A 16803-nucleotide genomic window follows, 5' to 3' on the forward strand; every position below is an offset into this window, starting at 1 on the left:
CCGAAAAACAAAAAACAGCCTGAAAAAAACAAAAAACAGCCAGAAAAAACAAAAAACAGCCAGAAAAACAAAAAACAGCCTGAAAAAAACAAAAAACAGCCTGAAAAAACAAAAAAACAGCCGGAAAAACAAAAAACAGCATGAAGAAACAAAAAACAGCCCGAAAAACAAAAAACAGCCCAAAAACAGCCCGAAACAGGCCAAAAAATGCCCAGAGAAATTAAAAAAACAGCCTGAAAAACAGCCCAGAAAAACAGCCTGAAAAACAGCCCAAAACAGGCCGAAAAACAGCCCAAAACAGGCCGAAAAAACAAAAAAACCAGCCCGAAAAACAGCCCAAAACAGCCCGAAAAACAGCCCAAAATGGCCCGAAAAAACCAAAAAACAGCCCGAAAAACAGCCCAAAAACAGCCCGGAAAAACAAAAAAAAAAACCAGCCCAAAAAACAGCCCAAAACAGGCTGAAAAATGCCTGGAGAAACCAAAACAACAGCCCGAAAAACAGTCTGAAAAACAGCCCGAAAAACCCAAAAAAACAGCCCGAAAAACAGCCCAAAACAGGCCGAAAAACCCAAAAAAACAGGCCAAAAAACAGGCCAAAACAGGCCAGAAAATGCCCGGAAAAACCAAAAAAACAGGCCAAAAAATGCCCAAAAACAGCCTGAAAAACAACCCAAAACCAGCTCAAAAACCAGCCCAAAACCAGCCCGAAAAACCCAAAAAAACAGCCCAAAAACCAGCCCAAAACAGGCCGAAAAATGCCCAAAAACCAAAAAAAAAACCAGCCTGAAAACAGCCCAAAACAGCCCCAAAAATGCCCAAAAAACATCCCGGAAAAAAAAAACCCTAAAAACCCCCAAAACAACCCCAAAAACAACCCTGAAAAACCCCAGGAGCCTCCCTGCTGTTTTGGGGCATTTTTGGGCATTTTTGGGGTATTTCTGTTATTTTGGCATATTTTGGCTGTTATTTTGGCTGTTATTTTGGCTGTTATTTTGGCTGTTATTTTTGGGTATTTTGGCTGGTTTTTTGGATATTTTTGGGGTATTTTTTTGTATTTTGGGGGTTATTTTTGGGGTGTTTTGGGGAGCGTTTTTGGGGTGTTTTCAGCGGGTTTTGGGGCGTTTTGAAGGGATTTTTCAGGGTATTTTGGGGGTTATTTTGGGGTTATTTTGTGCTATTTTGGGGAGCGGTTTTGGGGTGTTTTCAGCGGGTTTTGGGGCGATTTGAAGGGATTTTTCAGGGTATTTTGGGGTTATTTTGTGCTGTTTTGGGGAGCGTTTCTGGGGTGTTTTCAGCGGGTTTTGGGGTGTTTTGGGGAGCGTTTTTGGGGTGTTTTCAGCGGGTTTTGGGGGTTATTTTTGGGGTGTTTTGGGGAGGTTTCTGGGGTGTTTTCAGCGGGTTTTGGGGGTTATTTTTGGGGCGTTTTGGGGAGCGTTTTTGGGGTGTTTTCAGCGGGTTTTGGGGTGTTTTGGGGACGTTTTGGGGTGTTTTCAGCGGGTTTTGGGGTGTTTTGGGGAGGTTTTTGGGGTGTTTTCAGCGGGTTTTGGGGGTTATTTTTGTGCTATTTTGGGGAGCGTTTCTGGGGTGTTTTCAGCGGGTTTTGGGGTGTTTTGGGGAGGTTTTTGGGGTGTTTTCAGCGGGTTTTGGGGGTTATTTTTGGGGTGTTTTGGGGAGGTTTTTGGGGTGTTTTCAGCGGGTTTTGGGGGTTATTTTTGGGGTGTTTTGGGGAGGTTTTTGGGGTGTTTTCAGCGGGTTTTGGGGCGTTTTGGGGAGGTTTTTGGGGTGTTTTCAGTGGGTTTTGGGGGTTATTTTTGGGGTATTTTGGGGAACATTTTTGGGGTGTTTTCAGCGGGTTTTGTGCTGTTTTGGGGAGCGTTTTTGGGGTGTTTTCAGCGGGTTTTGGGGCGTTTTGAAGGGATTTTTCAGGGTATTTTGGGGGTTATTTTGGGGTTATTTTGTGCTACTTTGAGGAGCGTTTTTGGGGTGTTTTCAGCGGGTTTTGGGGGTTATTTTTGGGGTGTTTTGGGGAGCGTTTTTGGGGTGTTTTCAGCGGGTTTTGGGGTGTTTTGGGGAGTGTTTCTGGGGTGTTTTCAGCGGGTTTTGGGGTGTTTTGGGGAGCGTTTTTGGGGTGTTTTCAGCGGGTTTTGGGGGTTATTTTTGGGGTGTTTTGGGGAGGTTTCTGGGGTGTTTTCAGCGGGTTTTGGGGGTTATTTTGTGGTATTTTGGGGAGCGTTTCTGGGGTGTTTTCAGCGGGTTTTGGGGTGTTTTGGGGAGCGTTTTTGGGGTGTTTTCAGCGGGTTTTGGGGGTTATTTTTGGGGTGTTTTGGGGAGGTTTTTGGGGTGTTTTCAGCGGGTTTTGGGGCGTTTGGGCCGTCCCAGGTGGAGTACGACGGGCTGACGGGGCGCGTGGAGTTCAACAGCAAAGGGCAGAGAACCAACTACAGCCTGCGGGTGCTGGAGAAGGGCCGGGACGGGCACCGCGAGGTGACCCCCGCGTGACCCCTGAGTGACCAATGAGTGACCCCTGGGTGACCAATGAGTGACCAATGAGTGACCCTGAGTGACCAATGAGTGACCCCTGAGTGACCCCTGAGTGACCAATGAGTGACCAATGAGTGACCCCTGGGTGACCAATGAGTGACCTTGAGTGACCAATGAGTGACCCCTGAGTGACCAATGAGTGACCAATGACTGACCAATGACTGACCAATGAGTGACCCTGAGTGACCGTGAGTGACCCTGAGTGACCAGTGAGTGACCCCGAGTGACCAATGAGTGACCCTGAGTGACCCCGAGTGACCCCTGAGTGACCCTGAGTGACCCTGAGTGACCCTGAGTGACTGTGACTGACCCCGAGTGACCCCCGAGTGACCCCGAGTGACCCCTGAGTGACCCTGAGTGACCCCTGGGTGACCAAGGGATAACCCTGAGTGACCCCTGAGTGACCAATGAGTGACCCTGAGTGACCCTGAGTGACCCCTCAGTGACCCCTGGGGGACCCCTGAGTGACCAATGAGTGACCCCGAGTGACCCCTGAGTGACCCCGAGTGACCTTGAGTGACCCCCAATGGCCACACCTGGTGTGGCCCCGCCCCTGACCACTGACCACGCCCCGGGCCCCGCCCCTGACCACTGACCCCGCCCAGGTGGGGGTCTGGTTCTCCAACCGGACGCTGGCCATGGACGAGGCCACGCTGGCCCTGAACGCCTCGGACAGCCTGGCCAACAAAACCCTGATCATCACCACCATACTGGTCAGACTGGGAGCACTGGGCGGCACCGGGACGGGGCGGGGGGGACTGGGAGGGGGTTTGGGGGGACTGGGAGGGACTGGGGGGGAACTGGGAGGGATTTGGGGGAACTGGGAGGGACTGGGAGGGACTGGGGCGGAGATATCGGGGACTGGGATGGACTGGGAGGGAGTGGGAGGGAACTGGGAGGGGACTGGGAGGGATTTGGGGGGACTGGGAGGGAACTGGGAGGGACTGGGAGGGACTGGGAGGGATTGGGGGGAACTGGGGGGAACTGGGAAGGAACTGGAAGGAACTGGGAGGGACTGGGAGGGACTGGGAGGGAACTGGGAGGGAACTGGGAGGAACTGGGAGGGACTGGGAGGGAACTGGGAGGGAACTGGGAGGAACTGGGAGGGAACTGGGAGGAACTGGGAGGGACTGGGAGGGAACTGGGAGGGAACTGGGAGGAACTGGGAGGGAACTGGGAGGGACTGGGAGGGAACTGGGAGGGACTGGGATGGACTGGGAGGGAACTGGGAGGGAACTGGGAGGAACTGGGAGGGACTGGGATGGACTGGGAGGGACTGGGAGGGACTGGGAGGGACTGGAAGGGACTGGGATGGACTGGGAGGGACTGGGATGGACTGGGATGGACTGGGAGGAACTGGGAGGGGACTGGGAGGGACTGGGAGGGAACTGGGAGGGAACTGGGAGGGAACTGGGAGGAACTGGGAGGGACTGGGAGGGACTGGGAGGGACTGGGAGGGACTGGTATGGACTGGGAGGAACTGGGAGGGGACTGGGAGGGACTGGGAGGGACTGGGAGGGACTGGAAGGGACTGGGAGGGACTGGGATGGACTGGGAGGGACTGGGATGGACTGGGAGGGACTGGGAGGGAACTGGGAGGAACTGGGAGGGAACTGGTTACCATCAGAGTGTCCCTGACCAATCCCACACCGCACTGACCAATCCCACTGACCATTCCCGTGTCCCACTGACCGATCCCAAATCCCAAACCTCGTATCCCAAATCCCTGATCCCGAATTCCAGGAGAGCGCTACGAGGGGTTCTGCGTGGACAGTGACCATTCCTGTGTCCCACTGACCATTCCCACTCCCCAAATCCCACCGACCGATCCCAAATCCCACTGACCGATCCCAAATCCCGTATCCATGATCCCGAATTCCAGGAGAGTGCTACGAGGGGTTCTGCGTGGACAGTGACCGATCCCACACCCCACTGACCATTCCCACCCCCCAAATCCCACTGACCGATCCCAAATCCCACTGACGGATCCCGAATCCCTGATCCCGAATTCCAGGAGAACCCGTACGTGATGCGGGTGGGCGGCGCGGGCGGCGCCGAGCGCTACGAGGGGTTCTGCGTGGACAGTGACCATTCCTGTGTCCCACTGACCATTCCCACCCCCCAGATCCCAAATCCCAAATCCCAAATCCCAAATCCCACTGACGGATCCCAAATCCCGTATCCCGAATTCCAGGAGAACCCGTACGTGATGCGGGTGGGCGGCGCGGGCGGCGCCGAGCGCTACGAGGGGTTCTGCGTGGACAGTGACCGATCCCACACCCCCCTGACCATTCCCACCCCCCAAATCCCACTGACCAATCCCAAATCCCGAATCCCGTGTCCCGAATTCCAGGAGAACCCGTACGTGATGCGGGTGGGCGGCGCCGAGCGCTACGAGGGGTTCTGCGTGGACAGTGACCGATCCCACACCCCACTGACCGATCCCACCCCCAAATCCCACATCCCTGACCCCAAATCCCGAGTCCCTGATCCCGAATTCCAGGAGAACCCGTACGTGATGCGGGTGGGCGGCGCGGGCGGCGCCGAGCGCTACGAGGGGTTCTGCGTGGACATGCTGCGGGAGCTGGCGGCGCTGCTCAAGTTCCGCTTCCACATCAAGCTGGTGGAGGACGGGCTCTACGGCGCGCCCGAGCCCAACGGCTCCTGGACCGGCATGGTGGGCGAGCTCATCAACCGGGTACGGCCCCGCGGGGGAACCCTGGGGAATCCGTAACGAAAATCCGGAACGAAAATCCCATTGGGGAACATCCCGTAACGAAAATCCCATTGGGAAAAATCCCATTGGGGAAAATCCCATAATGAAAATACCGTAATGAAAATCCCATTGGGGAAAACCCCGTAATGAAAATTCCATTGGGAAAAATCCCATAACAGAAATCCCATTGGGGAAAATCCCATTGGGAAATCCCATTGGGGAAAATCCCGTAACGAAAATCCCATTGGGGAAAATCCCATAACAGAAATCCCATTGGGGAAAATCCCGTAACGAAAATCCCATTGGGGAAAATCCCATAACAGAAATCCCATTGGGGAAAATCCCGTAACGAAAATTCCATTGGGGAAAATCCCATTGGGGAAAATCCCGTAATGAAAATCCCATTGGGGAAAATCCCGTAACAGAAATCCCATTGGGAAAATCCCATAACAGAAATCCCATTGGGGAAAACCCCGTAACGAAAATTCCATTGGGGAAAATCCCATTGGGGAAAATCCCGTAATGAAAATCCCGTAATGAAAATCCCATTGGGAAAAATCCCATTGGGGAAAATCCCATTGGGGAAAACCCCGCAATGAAAATTCCATTGGGGAAAATCCCATTGGGAAAAATCTCATAATGAAAATCCCGTAATGAAAATCCCATTGGGGAACATCCCGTAACGAAAATCCCATTGGGAAAAATCCCATAACAAAAATCCCATTGGGGAACATCCCATAACGAAAATCCCATTGGGAAAAATCCCATAACAGAAATGCCATTGGGGAAAATCCCATTGGGGAAAATCCCGTAATGAAAATCCCATTGGGGAAAATCCCATTGGGGAAAATCCCATAACAGAAATCCCATTGGGGAACATCCCGTAATGAAAATCCTGTAATGAAAATCCCATTGGGAAAAATCCCATTGGGGAAAATCCCGTAATGAAAATTCCATTGGGAAAAATCCCACAACAGAAATCCTTTTGGGGAAAATCCCGTAACGAAAATTCCATTGGGAAAAATCCCATTGGGGAAAATGCCGTAACGAAAATTCCATTGGGGAAAATCCCATTGGGAAAAATCTCATAATGAAAATCCCGTGATGAAAATCCCATTGGGAAAAATCCCATAACAGAAATCCCATTGGGGAAAATCCCGTAATGAAAATTCCATTGGGAAAAATCCCATAACAGAAATCCCATTGGGGAAAATCCCATTGGGAAATCCCATTGGGGAAAATCCCATAACAGAAATCCCATTGGGGAAAATCCCGTAACGAAAATCCCATTGGGGAAAATCCCATAACAGAAATCCCATTGGGAAAAATCCCATTGGGGAAAATCCCATTGGGGAAAACCCCGCAATGAAAATTCCATTGGGGAAAATCCCATTGGGGAACATCCCGTAATGAAAATCCTGTAATGAAAATCCCATTGGGAAAAATCCCATTGGGGAAAATCCCATTGGGGAAAATCCCGTAATGAAAATCCCATTGGGGAAAATCCCGTAATGAAAATTCCATTGGGAAAAATCCCATAACAGAAATCCCATTGGGAAAAATTCCATAACAGAAATCCCATTGGGAAAATCCCATAATGAAAATCCCATTGGGAAAAATCCCATAATGAAAATCCCGTAATGAAAATCCCATTGGGGAAAATCCCATAACAGAAATCCCATTGGGAAAATCCTATAACGGAAATGCCACTGGGAAAATCCCATAACGAAAATCCCACTGGGAAATTCCCACTGGGGAAATTCCCGCAGGGGAACCCTTGGGGAAATCCTGTATTGAAAATTCCCATAAGAGAAATCCCACTGGGAAAAATCCCACTGGGGAAATTCCCGTGTGAGAACCCCTGGGGAAATCCGGTATTGAAAATTCCCGTAAGAGAAATCCCACTGGGGAAAATCCCATAACGAAAATCCCACTGGGGAAATTCCCACAGGGAAAATTCCATTGGGGAAATTCTCATAATGAAAATCCCATCATGAAAATCCCACTGGGGAAATTCCCACTGGGAGAATCCCTGGGGAAATCCCGTAATGAAAATCCCGTAACAAAAATGCCACTGGGAAAATCCCACTGGGGAAATTCCCACTGGGAATTTTTTTGGGGTTCGGGGGGATTTAAATCCCGGGATATTTTGGGGTTCCAGGGGATTTAAATCCCAGGATATTTTGGGGTTCCAGGGGATTAAAATCCCAGGATATTTTGGGGTTCCAGGGGATTCAAATCCCGGGATATTTTGGGGTTCTGGGCTATTCAAATCCCGAGATATTTTGGGGTTCTGGGGATTCAAATCCCGGGATATTTTGGGGTTCCGGGCTATTCAAATCCCGAGATATTTTGGGGTTCCGGGGGATTCAAATCCTGGGATGTTTTGGGGTTCGGGCTATTCAAATCCCGGGATATTTTGGCGTTTGGGGGATTCAAATCCCGGGATATTCTGGGGTTTGGGCTATTCAAATCCCGGGATGTTTTGGGGTTCCAGGCTATTTAAATCCAGGGATATTTTGGGGTTCCGGGGGATTCAAATCCCGGGATATTTTGGGGTTCGGGGGATATAAATCCCGGGATATTTTGGGGTTCCGAGGGATTAAAATCCCGGGATATTCTGGGGTTTGGGCTATTCAAATCCTGGGATATTTTGGGGTTCGGGGCTATTTAAATCCCGGGATATTTTGGGGTTTGGGCTATTCAAATCCCGGGATATTTTGGCGTTTGGGGGATATAAATCCCGGGATATTTTGGGGTTCCAGGGGATATAAATCCCGGGATATTCTGGGGTTTGGGCTATTCAAATCCCGGGATATTTTGGGGTTCCGGGCTATTTAAATCCCGGGATATTTTGGCGTTCCGGGCTATTCAAATCCCGGGATATTTTGGCGTTTGGGGGATTCAAATCCCGGGATATTCTGGGGTTTGGGCTATTCAAATCCTGGGATGTTTTGGGGTTCCGGGCTATTTAAATCCCGGGATATTTTGGGGTTCCGGGGGATTAAAATCCTGGGATATTTTGGGGTTCCGGGCTATTTAAATCCCGGGATATTTTGGCGTTCCGGGCTATTCAAATCCCGGGATATTTTGGCGTTTGGGAGATATAAATCCCGGGATATTTTGGGGTTCCAGGGGATATAAATCCCGGGATATTTTGGCATCCGGGGATTCCAATCCCGGGATATTTTGGGGTTCCAGAAAGCCGACCTGGCGGTGGCGGCGTTCACCATCACGGCCGAGCGGGAGAAGGTGATCGACTTCTCCAAGCCCTTCATGACGCTGGGAATCAGCATCCTGTACCGCGTGCACATGGTACGGATCGGGAATTTGGGATTGGGAATTTGGGAATTTGGGAATTTGGGATTGGGGATTGGGGATCAGCATCCTGTACCGCGTGCACATGGTACGGATCGGGAATTTGGGATTTGGGAATTTGGGATTTGGGAATTTGGGATTGGGGATTGGGGATCAGCATCCTGTACCGCGTGCACATGGTACGGATCGGGAATTTGGGATTGGGAATTTGGGAATTTGGGATTTGGGATTGGGGATCAGCATCCTGTACCGCGTGCACATGGTACGGATCGGGAATTTGGGATTTGGGAATTTGGGATTTGGGAATTTGGGATTTGGGATTGGGGATCAGCATCCTGTACCGCGTGCACATGGTACGGATCGGGAATTTGGGATTGGGAATTTGGGAATTTGGGATTTGGGATTGGGGATCAGCATCCTGTACCGCGTGCACATGGTACGGATCGGGAATTTGGGATTTGGGAATTTGGGATTTGGGAATTTGGGAATTTGGGATTGGGGATCAGCATCCTGTACCGCGTGCACATGGTACGGATCGGGAATTTGGGATTTGGGAATTTGGGAATTTGGGATTTGGGATTGGGGATCAGCATCCTGTACCGCGTGCACATGGTACGGATTTGGGATTGGTATTTGGGAATTTGGGATTTGGGAATTTGGGATTGGGGATTGGGGATCAGCATCCTGTACCGCGTGCACATGGTACGGATCGGGAATTTGGGATTTGGGAATTTGGGATTTGGGAATTTGGGATTTGGGATTGGGGATCAGCATCCTGTACCGCGTGCACATGGTACGGATCGGGAATTTGGGATTGGGAATTTGGGAATTTGGGATTTGGGATTGGGGATCAGCATCCTGTACCGCGTGCACATGGTACGGATCGGGAATTTGGGATTTGGGAATTTGGGATTTGGGAATTTGGGAATTTGGGATTGGGGATCAGCATCCTGTACCGCGTGCACATGGTACGGATCGGGAATTTGGGATTTGGGAATTTGGGAATTTGGGATTTGGGATTGGGGATCAGCATCCTGTACCGCGTGCACATGGTACGGATTTGGGATTGGTATTTGGGAATTTGGGATTTGGGAATTTGGGATTTGGGAATTTGGGATTGGGAATTTGGGATTGGGGATCAGCATCCTGTACCGCGTGCACATGGTACGGATCGGGAATTTGGGATTTGGGAATTTGGGGATTTGGGATTGGGGATCAGCATCCTGTACCGCGTGCACATGGTACAGATCAGGAATTTGGGATTTGGGAATTTGGGATTTGGGAATTTGGGGATTTGGGATTGGGGATCAGCATCCTGTACCGCGTGCACATGGTACGGATCGGGAATTTGGGATTGGGAATTTGGGAATTTGGGATTGGGGATTGGGGATCAGCATCCTGTACCGCGTGCACATGGTACGGATCGGGAATTTGGGATTTGGGAATTTGGGAATTTGGGATTGGGGATCAGCATCCTGTACCGCGTGCACATGGTACGGATCGGGAATTTGGGATTGGGAATTTGGGATTTGGGAATTTGGGAATTTGGGATTTGGGATTGGGGATTTGGGATCAGCATCCTGTACCGCGTGCACATGGTACGGATCGGGAATTTGGGAATTTGGGATTGGGAATTTGGGAATTTGGGATTTGGGATCAGCATCCTGTACCGCGTGCACATGGTACGGATCGGGAATTTGGGATTTGGGAATTTGGGATTTGGGATTGGGGATCAGCATCCTGTACCGCGTGCACATGGTACGGATCGGGAATTTGGGATTTGGGAATTTGGGGATTTGGGATTTGGGATTGGGGATTGGGGATCAGCATCCTGTACCGCGTGCACATGGTACGGATCGGGAATTTGGGAATTTGGGATTTGGGATTTGGGATTGGGGATCAGCATCCTGTACCGCGTGCACATGGTACGGATCGGGAATTTGGGAATTTGGGAATTTGGGATTGGGAATTTGGGATTTGGGATTGGGAATTTGGGATTGGGGATCAGCATCCTGTACCGCGTGCACATGGTACGGATCGGGAATTTGGGAATTTGGGATTGGGAATTTGGGGATTTGGGATTTGGGATTGGGGATCAGCATCCTGTACCGCGTGCACATGGTACGGATCGGGAATTTGGGAATTTGGGAATTTGGGAATTTGGGAATTTGGGATTGGGGATCAGCATCCTGTACCGCGTGCACATGGTACGGATCGGGAATTTGGGAATTTGGGAATTTGGGAATTTGGGATTGGGGATTGGGGATCAGCATCCTGTACCGCGTGCACATGGTACAGATCGGGAATTTGGGATTTGGGATTTGGGAATTTGGGATTGGGGATCAGCATCCTGTACCGCGTGCACATGGTACGGATCGGGAATTTGGGAATTTGGGATTGGGAATTTGGGATTGGGGATTGGGGATCAGCATCCTGTACCGCGTGCACATGGTACGGATCGGGATTTGGGGTTATTTCGGGGTTATTTTGGGTCAGTTTTGGGTCAGTTTTGGGGTTATTTGGGGTCAGTTTTGGGGTTAGTTTGGGTCAGTTTTGGGTCATTTTTGGGTCAGTTTTGGTGTTATTTGGGGTCAGTCTTGGGGTTATTTTGGGTCAGTTTTGGGTCAGTTTTGGGGTTATTTGTGGTCAGTTTTGGGGTTATTTGGGGTCAGTTTTGTGTCAGTTTTGTGTCAGTTTTGGGTCAGTTTTGGGTCAGTTTTGGGATTATTTGGGGTCAGTTTTGGGTGAGTTTTGGGGTTATTTGGGGTCAGTTTTGGGGTTATTTGGGGTCAGTTTTGGGTCAGTTTTGGGGTTATTTTGGGTCAGTTTTGGGTCGGTTTTGGGATTATTTTGGGTCAGTTTTGGGTCAGTTTTGAGGTTATTTGGGGTCAGTTTTGGGGTTATTTGGGGTCAGTTTTGGGTCAGTTTTGGTGTTATTTGGGGTTATTTTGGGTCAGTTTTGGGTCGGTTTTAGGATTATTTTGGGTTAGTTTTGGGTCGGTTTTGGGGTTATTTGGGGTCAGTTTTGGGGTTATTTTGGGTCAGTTTTGGGTCAGTTTTTGGGTTATTTTGTGTCAGTTTTGGGTCAGTTTTGTGTCAGTTTTGGGGTTATTTTGGGTCAGTTTTGGGTCAGTTTTGGGGTTATTTGTGGTCAGTTTTGGGGTTATTTTGGGTCAGTTTTGTGTCAGTTTTGGTGTTATTTGGGGTCAGTTTTGGGGTTATTTGGGGTCAGTTTTGGGTCAGCTTTGGGTCAGTTTTGGGGTTATTTTGGGTCAGTTTTGGGTCAGTTTTGAGGTTATTTGGGGTCAGTTTTGGGGTTATTTGGGGTCAGTTTTGGGTCAGTTTTGGGGTTATTTGGGGTCAGTTTTGGGTCAGTTTTGGGGTTATTTTGGGTCAGTTTTGGGTCAGTTTTGGTGTTATTTGGGGTCAGTTTTGGGTGAGTTCTGGGGTTATTTGGGGTCAGTTTGGGGCAGTTTGGGACCCCAGCGCGGGGGTCTCACTCGGCGTCCCCCCAGGGCCGCAAGCCGGGGTATTTCTCCTTCCTAGACCCCTTCTCGCCGGCCGTGTGGCTCTTCATGCTCCTGGCCTACCTGGCCGTCAGCTGCGTGCTCTTCCTGGCCGCCAGGTGGGCGGGGGCGCCCCGAAACCGGGCGGGGACACCCCAAAAAATGGCCCCGAGAAAGGGAGGGAGGAGGTGAAAATCCAGGGAAAACCCCCCCAGAAAAACCCAGCTCACAAAGGGGGGTTTGGGTGGTCCCAGATGGGTTTGGGTGGTTCCAGATGGGTTTGGGTGGTCCCAGGTGGGTTTGGGTTGTCCCAGTTGGGTCTGGGTGGTCCCAGGCGGGTCTGGGGTGGTCCCAGGCGGGTCTGGGTGGTCCCAGGCGGGTCTGGGGTGGTCCCAGGCGGGTCTGGGTGGTCCCAGGCGGGTCTGGGGTGGTCCCAGATGGGTCTGGGTGGTCCCAGGCGGGTCTGGGGTGGTCCCAGATGGGTCTGGGTGGTCCCAGGCGGGTCTGGGGCCATCCCAGGTGAACTCGGGGTGGTCCCAGTCGGGTTCAGGGTGGTCCCAGTCGGGTTTGGGGTGGTCCCAGGCAGGTCTGGGTGGTCCCAGTTGGGTCTGGGGTGGTCCCAGATGGGTCTGGGTGGTCCCAGGCAGGTCTGGGTGGTCCCAGGCGGGTCTGGGTGGTCCCAGTCGGGTTCAGGGTGATCCCAGATGGGTTTGGGTGATCCCAGATGGGTTTGGGTGGTTCCAGATGGGTTTGGGTGGTTCCAGTCGGGTTCGGGGTGGTCCCAGATGGTTCGGGGTGGTCCCAGATGAGCTCAGGGTGGTCCCAGTCGGGTTCAGGGTGGTCCCAGATGGGTCTGGGTGGTCCCAGGCGGGTCTGGGGCCATCCCAGATGAACTCGGGGTGGTCCCAGTCGGGTTCAGGGTGGTCCCAGTCGGGTTTGGGGTGGTCCCAGATGGGTTCGGGGTGGTCCCAGATGGTTCAGGGTGGTCCCAGTGGGGTTTGGGGTGGTCCCAGTTGGGTTTGAGGTGATCCCAGGTGGGTTTGGGTGGTCCCAGTCGGGTTTGGGTGGTCCCAGATGGGCTCGGGGTGGTCCCAGACGGTTTGGGGTGGTCCCAGATGGTTCAGGGTGGTCCCAGATGGGTCTGGGTGGTCCCAGTCGGGTTCAGGGTGGTCCCAGATGAGCTCAGGGTGGTCCCAGGCGGGTTCAGGGTGGTCCCAGTCGGGTCTGGGTGGTCCCAGACGGTTCGGGGTGGTCCCAATCGGGTTTGGGGTGGTCCCAGTCGGGTTCTGGGTGGTCCCAGGCAGGTCAGGGTGGTCCCAGGCAGGTCTGGGTGGTCCCAGTTGGGCCTGGGGCCATCCCAGGTGAACTCGGGGTGGTCCCAGTCGGGTTTGGGTGGTCCCAGATGGGTCTGGGTGGTCCCAGGCGGGTCTGGGGCCATCCCAGATGAACTCGGGGTGGTCCCAGTCGGGTTCAGGGTGGTCCCAGTTGGGTCTGGGGTGGTCCCAGTCGGGTTTGGGGTGGTCCCAGTTGGGTCTGGGGTGGTCCCAGTCGGGTTTGGGGTGGTCCCAGTTGGGTCTGGGGTGGTCCCAGGTGGGTCTGGGTGGTCCCAGGTGGGTCTGGGTGGTCCCAGGCAGGTCTGGGTGGTCCCAGTCGGGTTCAGGGTGGTCCCAGTCGGGTTCAGGGTGGTCCCAGTTGGGTCTGGGGTGGTCCCAGGCAGGTCTGGGTGGTCCCAGACGGTTCGGGGTGGTCCCAGTCGGGTTCAGGGTGGTCCCAGTCGGGTTCAGGGTGGTCCCAGGCGGGTCTGGGTGGTCCCAGGCGGGCCTGGGTGGTCCCAGATGGGTTCGGGGTGGTCCCAGATGGTTCAGGGTGGTCCCAGTGGGGTTTGGGGTGGTCCCAGTGGGGTTTGGGGTGGTCCCAGGTGGGTCTGGGTGGTCCCAGTTGGGTCTGGGGTGGTCCCAGGCAGGTCTGGGTGGTTCCAGTTGGGTCTGGGGTGGTCCCAGTTGGGTCTGGGTGGTCCCAGTCGGGTTCAGGGTGGTCCCAGTTGGGCCTGGGGCCATCGCAGGTGAACTCGGGGTGGTCGCAGTCGGGTTCAGGGTGGTTCCAGTTGGGTCTGGGGTGGTCCCAGTTGGGTCTGGGGTGGTCCCAGACGGTTCGGGGTGGTCCCAGTTGGGTCTGGGGTGGTCCCAGTCGGGTTCAGGGTGGTCCCAGTTGGGTCTGGGTGGTCCCCGTTGGGCCTGGGGCCATCCCAGGTGAACTCGGGGTGGTCCCGCGGGGCCGCGCCCCCCGTGTGCCCGCAGGCTGAGCCCGTACGAGTGGTACAACCCGCACCCGTGCGCGCGGGGCCGCCCGGGGCTGCTGCACAACCAGTACACGCTGGGCAACAGCCTCTGGTTCCCCGTGGGCGGCTTCCTGCAGCAGGGCGCCGAGGTGCTGCCCCGCGCCCTGTCCACGCGCTGCGTCAGCGGCGTCTGGTCAGCACCCCAATTTGGGGGATTTGGGGGGATTTGGGGGGATTTGGGGGGATTTGGGGGGATTAACGGGGATTTGGGGTGATTAACGGGGATTTGGGGTGTCCTGGGCTTCCTGCAGCAGGGCGCCGAGGTGCTGCCCCGCGCCCTGTCCACGCGCTGCGTCAGCGGCGTCTGGTCAGCACCCCAATTGGGGGGATTTGGGGGGTTTTGGGGGGATTTGGGGGGATTAACGGGGATTTGGGGTGATTAACGGGGATTTGGGGTGTCCTGGGCTTCCTGCAGCAGGGCGCCGAGGTGCTGCCCCGCGCCCTGTCCACGCGCTGCGTCAGCGGCGTCTGGTCAGCACCGCGGGATTTGGGGGGATTTGGGGAATTTGGGGGAATTTGGGGGGATCTGGGGGGTTTTGGGGGGTTTTGGGGTGATTAACGGGGATTTGGGGTGATTAACGGGGATTTGGGGTGTCCTGGGCTTCCTGCAGCAGGGCGCCGAGGTGCTGCCCCGCGCCCTGTCCACGCGCTGCGTCAGCGGCGTCTGGTCAGCACCCCAATTGGGGGGATTTGGGGGGATTTGGGGAATTTGGGGGGATTTGGGGGGATTTGGGGGGGATTTGGGGGGATTTGGGGGGTTTTTGGGGAATTTGGGGGGATTTGGGGGGTTTTTGGGGAATTTGGGGTGATTAACGGGGATTTGGGGTGCCCTGGGCTTCCTGCAGCAGGGCGCCGAGGTGCTGCCCCGCGCCCTGTCCACGCGCTGCGTCAGCGGCGTCTGGTCAGCACCCCAATTGGGGGGATTTGGGGGGTTTTGGGGGAATTTGGGGAATTTGGGGGGTTTTGGGGGGATTTGGGGGGATTTGGGGTGATTAACGGGGATTTGGGGTGCCCTGGGCTTCCTGCAGCAGGGCGCCGAGGTGCTGCCCCGCGCCCTGTCCACGCGCTGCGTCAGCGGCGTCTGGTCAGCACCCCAATTGGGGGGATTTGGGGGGTTTTGGGGGAATTTGGGGAATTTGGGGGGTTTTGGGGGGATTTGGGGGGATTTGGGGTGATTAACGGGGATTTGGGGTGCCCTGGGCTTCCTGCAGCAGGGCGCCGAGGTGCTGCCCCGCGCCCTGTCCACGCGCTGCGTCAGCGGCGTCTGGTCAGCACCCCAATTTGGGGAATTTGGGGGGATTTTGGGGAATTTGGGGGGATTTGGGGGGATTTGGAGCGGTTTTGGGGTGATTAACGGGGATTTGGGGTGTCCTGGGCATCCTGCAGCAGGGCGCCGAGGTGCTGCCCCGCGCCCTGTCCACGCGCTGCGTCAGCGGCGTCTGGTCAGCACCCCAGTTTGGGGGATTTGGGGGGTTTTGGGGGAATTTGGGGGGATTTGGGGGGTTTTTGGGGAATTTGGGGTGATTCACGGGGATTTGGGGTGTCCTGGGCTTCCTGCAGCAGGGCGCCGAGGTGCTGCCCCGCGCCCTGTCCACGCGCTGCGTCAGCGGCGTCTGGTCAGCACCCCAACTGGGGGGATTTGGGGGGTTTTGGGGAATTTGGGGGGATTTGGGGGAATTTGGGGCAGTTTGGGTGGGATTTAGGGAGTTTTGGGGGGATTTGGGGGGATTTGGGGAATTTGGGGGGATTTGGGGCAGTTTGGGTGGGATTTAGGGAGTTTTGGGGGGGATTTGGGGGGATTTGGGGGGATTTGGGGAATTTGGGTGGGATTTAGGGAGTTTTGGGGGGGATTTGGGGGGATTTTGGGGGAATTTGGGGGGATTTGGGGCAGTTTGGGTGGGATTTAGGGAGTTTTGGGGGGGATCTGGGGGGATTTGGGGAACCTCCACAGGCCACGTCAGCGGTGTCTGGTCAGCACCCCAATTTGGGGGGTCTGGGGGGGGTTTTGGGGGGAATTGGGGGGATTTGGGGGGATTTAACGGTGATTCCTGAGGGATTTTTGGGGTGAATTTTGGGGAATTTTTGGGGTGACTCCTGAGGGATTTTTGGGGTGAATTTGGGTATTTTTGGGTTGACTCATGAGGGATTTTTGGGGTGAATTTGGGTGTATTTTGGGTATTTTTGGGGTGACCCCTGAGGGATTTTTGGGTGAATTTTGGGTATTTTTGGGGTGACCCCTGAGGGATTTTTGGGTGAATTTTGGGTATTTTTGGGGTGACCCCTGAGGGATTTTTGGGGTGAATTTTGGGTATTTTTGGGGTGACTCCTGAGGGATTTTTGGGGTGAATTTTGGGTATTTTTGGGGTGACCCCTGAGGGATTT

General features: G+C 54.0%; 1 protein-coding gene across 1 annotated transcript in view; it reads left to right on the top strand.

Moving 5' to 3' along the window:
• LOC110482496 (glutamate receptor ionotropic, kainate 5) overlaps positions 1-16803 on the top strand; it is a 39625-nt gene that overhangs the window by 19193 nt on the left and 3629 nt on the right. Inside the window, exons 9-14 of the mRNA XM_077789784.1 lie at positions 2382-2486; positions 3149-3256; positions 4558-5241; positions 8461-8574; positions 12093-12202; positions 14381-14554. Of these exons, the coding sequence (XP_077645910.1) occupies positions 2382-2486; positions 3149-3256; positions 4558-5241; positions 8461-8574; positions 12093-12202; positions 14381-14554 (1295 nt within the window). The remainder of the gene's footprint in view (positions 1-2381; positions 2487-3148; positions 3257-4557; positions 5242-8460; positions 8575-12092; positions 12203-14380; positions 14555-16803) is intronic.

The sequence above is a fragment of the Lonchura striata genome, chromosome 37, assembly GCF_046129695.1.
Source record: "Lonchura striata isolate bLonStr1 chromosome 37, bLonStr1.mat, whole genome shotgun sequence".
Taxonomy (NCBI): domain Eukaryota; kingdom Metazoa; phylum Chordata; class Aves; order Passeriformes; family Estrildidae; genus Lonchura; species Lonchura striata.